Source organism: Choristoneura fumiferana, chromosome 4 (assembly GCF_025370935.1).
Source record: "Choristoneura fumiferana chromosome 4, NRCan_CFum_1, whole genome shotgun sequence".
Lineage (NCBI taxonomy): Eukaryota > Metazoa > Arthropoda > Insecta > Lepidoptera > Tortricidae > Choristoneura > Choristoneura fumiferana.
The window spans coordinates 19,113,175-19,119,855 of NC_133475.1; the positions used below are offsets into that span (position 1 = coordinate 19,113,175).

At 39.5% G+C, this 6,681-nt stretch overlaps 1 protein-coding gene across 1 annotated transcript; it reads right to left on the minus strand.

Annotated features, from left to right (window-relative positions):
- Window positions 1-285: 285 nt before the first annotated feature.
- LOC141427139 (peptidoglycan recognition protein-like) lies at window positions 286-6,318 on the minus strand. The gene is made up of 4 exons (XM_074086376.1): window positions 6,229-6,318; window positions 3,966-4,167; window positions 3,039-3,157; window positions 286-494 (listed from the first exon to the last, which is right to left on the minus strand). The coding sequence occupies exons 1-4, from the start codon at window positions 6,284-6,286 to the stop codon at window positions 286-288; spliced, it is 588 nt and encodes a 195-aa protein (XP_073942477.1). The 5' UTR covers window positions 6,287-6,318.
- Between the last annotated feature and the right edge of the window lie 363 nt (window positions 6,319-6,681).

Below are 6,681 nucleotides of genomic sequence, written 5' to 3' on the forward strand. Positions count from 1 at the left end.
ATGTGCGCTAGTACATTACAAACTTAAACCATGCATTCCTGAGCCTATAATAATATCATCATCATCATCCCAGCCTATATACGTCCCACTGCTGGGCACATAATAATATATAGAAAAAAATATTTACTATAATCTAATCTACTGTAAATTGCACCACCTGCTAAAATTCGCTCTGAAGCCATAAGGCCGCCTTGCTTACCTTGGAAAATCTCTACATACCTGGTTTCTGTACTGCTTACTATGTATTGGTGTTCAATAAAGAGTTATTGTATTGTATAGAATAATTTAATAATTAAACAATGAAACTATATTAGCCATCTCCAGCCAATGGGGCCACGTCGTGATTTCCTTTTGCAGCGCGGCGCCGGGACTCTCAGTCTGCGATACCTGCCGATGGCCGACAAGACGGTAGTCTTCTGTTAGCAGCTTGTTTTCCGAAGCACAGGCAAGAAAGTCTTTCGCAGCTTGCAAGGCTTGGGGTGTTGGTAGGGTTTCTGAAATTTATTTATTAATTAATCAATAAAAATTCAATCTCATCAAAAACCAACACAATTGTGAAATGAGAGCCAAGTTGTAGTTGTTTTGCAGGTGGTAGGGCCTTGTGCAAGGTCCGCCCGGATTGCTACCACCATCTTGCTCGCTAATCCTGCCGTGAAGCATCAGTGCTTGCACTGTTGTGTTTCGGCGTGGAGAGTAAGACAGCCGGTGAAATTACTGGCACTTGAGGTATCCCATCTTAGGCCTCTAGGTTGACAACGCATCTGCAATAGGGGTGTTGCAGATAGTAATGGGCGGTGGTGATCTCTTACCATCAGGAGACCCACTTGCTCTTTTGCCACCCAGTGTGTTACGGCAGCCAGCAATTGCCAAGTAATAATCAAAGTATCTGTCGGCCGTCATTTACACTTACGTGTCATGTTACTTTGCTGTGCATTGCTGGCATTTATAATTTTGTTAGAAAGTTAACAAAGCCTGAATTTTTGTTAATTAATTAAATTAATTTAAATTAAATTAATATCATATTTAATTAATTTGCAAAAAGCACTCCCCGTAGGTGGGAAAGCTACTTATTCATATCTCTAACACGAATACCTTCTTTTTGACTTTTAATCAGACTTGCGTTTGGTTTCTACATATTTAATCACAGATTATAAGCTATTGTTGTCTTCGTAAATCTATTAATTATTATTACCTATTTATTATACACTTTTCCGACACAAACTTATTTATGCTGATTCCGGTCCAACATTAGGTGCAAAGATATGAAGGTTGTGGCTAAAAATCAGCGCTGTAGTAGGCAGCATATACTTACTGCAGCATAATTCTGAGTCAATTCCTTTTCGACATCATCAAATGTTTTTATTTTCTGTAAATTATGTATTATTTTAAGTTCGATGTCGAAATAAAGTTATGTCTATGTCTATGTCTATCATGGTCAAGTTAAAGAAATACGTTACTTTAACCTCCCTTAAAAAAGCCTGGCTATTGATAACACACTGTATAAAGGCGCCAAGTTATTTTCCTTAGGATGCAATGCAAGCTTAAGATTTCACTTGGCTAGTTTAATAAAATAAATAGGCCAAGAAATTTTAGAAAATCTTATAATCTTCAAACAAACAAATAGGAGGATATAATAAACTCATCATCCCAGCCTATATACGTCCCACTGCTGGGCACAGGCCTCCTCTCAGAACAAGAGGGCTTGGGCCATAGTTCCCACGCGGGCCCAGTGCGGATTGGTAACTTCACACGCACCATTGAATTGCTTCGCAGGTTTGTGCAGGTTTCCTCACGATGTCTTCCTACACCGCAAAGCTTGTGGTAAATTTCAAATATAATTCCGCACATGAATTTCGAAAAACTCAGAGGTGCAAGCCGGGGTTTGAACCCACGACCCTCTCTGCTTGAGAGGCGATAGGTCAAACCACTAGGCCACCGCGGCTTTTTTAATAATAAACTATATTATTATATTAATTTGTTTAATAACGTGAAGGAAATAAAAAAAGCTGAGTGAATTATTAATTTACTTATTTGAATGATATTACGATATAGAAACCCCAAATTGCTCTCCCTGACATTTTCCAGACTGCGTCTGAAGCCTGCGGATAAATAGTTTTTTATTAAGCTGTTTGGACTAGATTGCCTCTCGCAGCATTCAAATCCTGAAGATTGAGTCCAGCCAGTAACTACAATTAAATTGAATAAATTGAAGACTTTTCTACTTTATATGAAACCATTTGAATTAAAAAAAAAAAATGCAATAGTCTATATACCTACTAATATTATAAATGCGACAATTTCTGTATGTTACATCTTCACACTACCTTTGAACTTATTTAAGGTCACCTGAGGTAAAAGCGACTATGGGGTTATTTCGTTTATTTCAGTTATCTTTTAAACAGCGTTAGTTACAACAGCTCCTGCCATCTAGTAATAGACACTTGAACTACTTGGAGAACAACCCGTAACATAGAGGGCGTCTCGGTGAATCGTTTTCAAGATGTCGGTAATTTTCCACACCCCACACACCCACCCTGTAGGGTTGGATGAGAAAAAAAAAAACACTCACACTTTACGTCTATGGGAGGTACCTAGAAACATTTTTTTTAGTTTTTTAAAATGTGCAAAATTATAGCTTTCTAGCATTGATAGTCCTTGAGCGTAGCCGCGGACGGACTTGTGAAAGATGGAAGCGATCTTTGCTTGGGCTTTACGTTGGAAATATCTGACGCCACGCTACTGTTAAATACCTACTAAAACAGTCATAGAAGATCCCTATGTTCGATGGCTAGTTTCTACCAGCAAACCAAATTTTCGGAAGAATAAAACAAGAACTTACAGCTTTGCAACTTGCGAAGCTGATAAAATAAAAAAATAAAAAAGATGAAGGTGATATAATAAAATTCATGTATGCAAACTAGCCAAGTCCGACCTTGGGCTTCAATATATTATCCTGCAACTAGGGGAGGCCTATGTCCAACAGTGGACGTCCTACGGCTGAGAAGATGATGATGATGACTGTCTTCCACAGGCTTTACCTCTGAAGTCCCCCATGAATGACAAAGCGACGGAGCGGTTGTTCAGGCCTCGCGTGTGCGCACCAACCCGCCGCCACCCCGCGCCCTCGTATACCTCCCCGTTGCCCCCCACAAGGAACCTGCAACGAGGAAGATTATTTTTGGGATTCAGTACCCAAAGGGTGCCAACGGAACCCTATTACTGAAACTCCGCTTTCTATCTGTCTGTCTGTCTGTCCGTCCGTCTGTTACTTGCTCCTATCTCTTGAGTCGTAAAAGTTAGACACTAGAAATTTTCACAGATTATGTATTACTGTGGCCGCTATACCAACAAATACTAAAAACAGAATCTTTAGTTGTATAATCACTTTAAAAATAAATAATTAAAATAAATAGATATTTAAGGGGGGCTCCCATACAACAAACTTGATTTTTTTGCCTTTTTTCTTTGCTGTCTAATGTTGTATAGATAATGGTACGGAACTCTTCGTGCGCGAGTCCGACTCGAACTAGGCCAGTTTACTAATTTATAATAACACGAAAAAACGCAAAGAAAATAAATGAATAGGCTCTGAGTTGCTCCGCGAGCTATGGAGAAACCTATATCTTGGGGTTTTTCTAGGGTATCGAAATGAGGAGACACGTAGAAGAACGAGGGTCACAGATGTAGTAGCCAAGCGAATTACCTCGGTGAACAGCTCCAACGATTTTGATGAGAATATACTACACAATAATGTTATATGATATAAGGATTTCGGGAGCGAAAAATGAATTTAGTTCGGTCTTATCTCTGGCAAAACGCGTGTTTTCAAGTTTCAGCCAGTGCGAAGATCGGTCGTCCGGATTAAACCGTAAATGGAGTTAAATACCAGTGGTGGATTTTTTTCTCATTAATAACTACTTGCCTAAATTAAAGATACTTTGATTTTGATTGACTAATAAACTTACGATTGTCCGATGTCGTCATATCCCTGCTTCATATGATAGTTCCGAATGGCATTCGCGACGGCTGCGCACTCCTCGTCTGACGCACATGCTCCGTACACGGTGTGCTGGATCACCACCAAGCCCACGGGGAGTGGGAGGGGTGTCTGACGAAGACACGCCTGGCCGGCCCATTGAGTCATTGGGACCTCTCCGCATTTTGACTCTGGAAGGACCAACAATTTTTATTTCCCAAGAAAGTCGTCATAAAAAGTCACTACTGATTCTCAACTTACAACCACTCTATGAAGAGTGTAGCGACTAAGAAAAGAAGATTATAATAAAGACTACTAGCTGTTGCCCGCGACTCTGTCCCCGTAGAATTCCTATATCGCCATTCCGCGGGAACTATACAGTTATGCAATTTTTCGGGATAATAACTATCCTGTCCTTCCCCGGGACTCAAACTATCTGTTATTATCTCTTATTATACTTAATTTCATTCAAATCGGTTCAGCGGTTTAGGCGTGAAAAGGTAACAAACAAACAGACTTACAAACTTTCGCATTTATAATATTAGTGGGATTCTAACAAGCCTTAACACGGTTAGATTACGTTGTTGTTTCTGTCTTGTGTTGTGTTATGTCTATCTAGCTTCATATTACCTCATAGGTCGCTCGATGATACCATTTTATTGCATGACATCAGAATTACAAATTTAATAGTTGACATCGAGGCTTTTAAGAAAACGGCTTATACTTTCTTATCTCAAAAATGACCGTAAAAGTTGACATTATTCTTTACATATCAGAAGGTGAATGCATAGTTTATGGTCAGCGAAAAATTACAAAGTTATAAAGATTGCAGGCGCGCCAGCTCGACAATAATAAATTAGCGCGCCTGCAATCAGTCACAAATTTTTTTAAAGTTAAAAAAGCCATGGAAATGTTGGCACAAGTCGTATACAGCCAAGTCGACTTTTTTTATTGGGTCTGAAACAGCTTGTGGTATGTTTGGTGGAAAAATACACCTGTAGTTGTATTTTTAATGAAAAAAGGCGGACAAGCAATATAATATATTTTAAGAAAAAGATTATTCTATTTCAGAATTATTCACCTTTTGAGAAAAGCTTTATATTAGTCTCGGATGGAATAGCAATAGCTGGCTTCGTATTAGTTAAACGGACTCGCAAGCTCGTCCATGTAATACTCATACTCAGCCAGCAATTGCCTACTTCTAGGCCACGACAATAATCTTCTATTAAAGGCCGGCAACAGACCAATGACTCTCCTTGAGTTGTTGGTGCTAATAGTGATTGGGCGATAGTGATCATTTCCCATCAGATGACCCGCGTACTCGTTTGCATCCCTCTCATACACACACAAACATCACGCCTGTATTTCCAAATGGGGTAGGCAGAGCGCACGAAACGTTACGACTTCGGAGCCACTTTTAGCAATTTTAGGTTTCCCTCTCATATTAAGAGTAAAAGTTACCTATACCAAAATAAAAACTGGAGGATATAATGTAGAACTACATTATGTAACTTTACAAGTGAAGCTAACAAGAGAGAGTTCAACAATACTCCGCCTCTAATTCTGAGAGAAGACCTGTGCCCAACAGTGGCACGTATATAGATCGCCGAGTTTAATTACGCAGATTTTCGCTTCGCAGACAACTTGGCAGATTTTTCTTTTGGGCGAGCAACGTTTGGTATAATTTCGTTGCGCCTATTACTCGTTTCACCGAGTAGTCGGTAGAAAGAATAGTGGTATGCAGAGTTACGTTTAGTCGATTGTTTCAGTTAAACGAACAACTGTTTGCCGAAACATGATCAGCAGAGTATCACATGGTATCAAGATGTAGTTGGGTGCGATGACGAGCGTTAGCGAGGAGGAGTGTTAGGTAGAATTGCGACCAACAACGCCAGAACCGAACTGCTGGGGCGTCGCGATTTAGTTTGTTTTGACTTTAATATAAAATAAACCTAAATTCGAAAGCGAAAAGTTGTTCAAGCAAACGTTTAAGATGTGTAGTGATGATTAATCGTCTAAACGAATTTCTAATTGTAGTTGTTCGGCTTACTGACTCATAGGCCAACTGAATAGTCTACTAAAAGTTGAGTTACGAAAGATTAGTCTGCGAAACAATACATCTGCGTACAAATTCATCGGCGTACCGTTACTCGGCGAAACGTGGTCTGCCAATCAATAATCTGCGTAAAAAATCTGCGAATCATTAGGTAACCATATAGAGAAATGACGATAATGTTTAAAATTATACACACCATTGGCTTCCACTAGCAGCATCTTAACTACGAACGATGCAATTACGATAGCCCACATTTTCTAGTCAATTCACATTCGCGCGTTCAAACCTCGTTAGACGGGAGATGAATGTAGGGTTTACAGGAAGACAGGGCTATATGTAGCAGATGCAAACGTCAGAGCAAGAGGTGATTCCCTTTATACGTGATGGAGTGATCAGGAAAACTATTAACTTAATATTGTTACTTTTAGACATTGTGTGATTCTAAATTTGCGTTTTATTTGCCGTAGTGTTTCTGTTATTTTAATTATTATTATTTTATGTGACAATAAATTACTTTTAATGGTTAAAATGGCAAAAACGGAACCCTTATAGTTTCGCCATGTCTGTCTGTTTGTCTGTCTGTCTGCCTGCCTGCCTGCCTGCCTGCCTGCCTGCCTGAAACCCGAAAGACCGACGGCCTATTACAAAG

Coding starts and splice junctions, on each gene's coding strand:
- LOC141427139 (XM_074086376.1), bottom strand. CDS start 6,286: ATGTGGGCTATCGTAATTGCATCGTTCGTAGTTAAGATGCTGCTAGTG. Junction 4,168..6,228: donor GCTGCTAGTGGAAGCCAATG/GTGTGTATAATT, acceptor TGGTCCTTCCAG/AGTCAAAATGCGGAGAGGTC. Junction 495..3,038: donor ATTCATGGGGGACTTCAGAG/GTAAAGCCTGTG, acceptor AATAAATTTCAG/AAACCCTACCAACACCCCAA.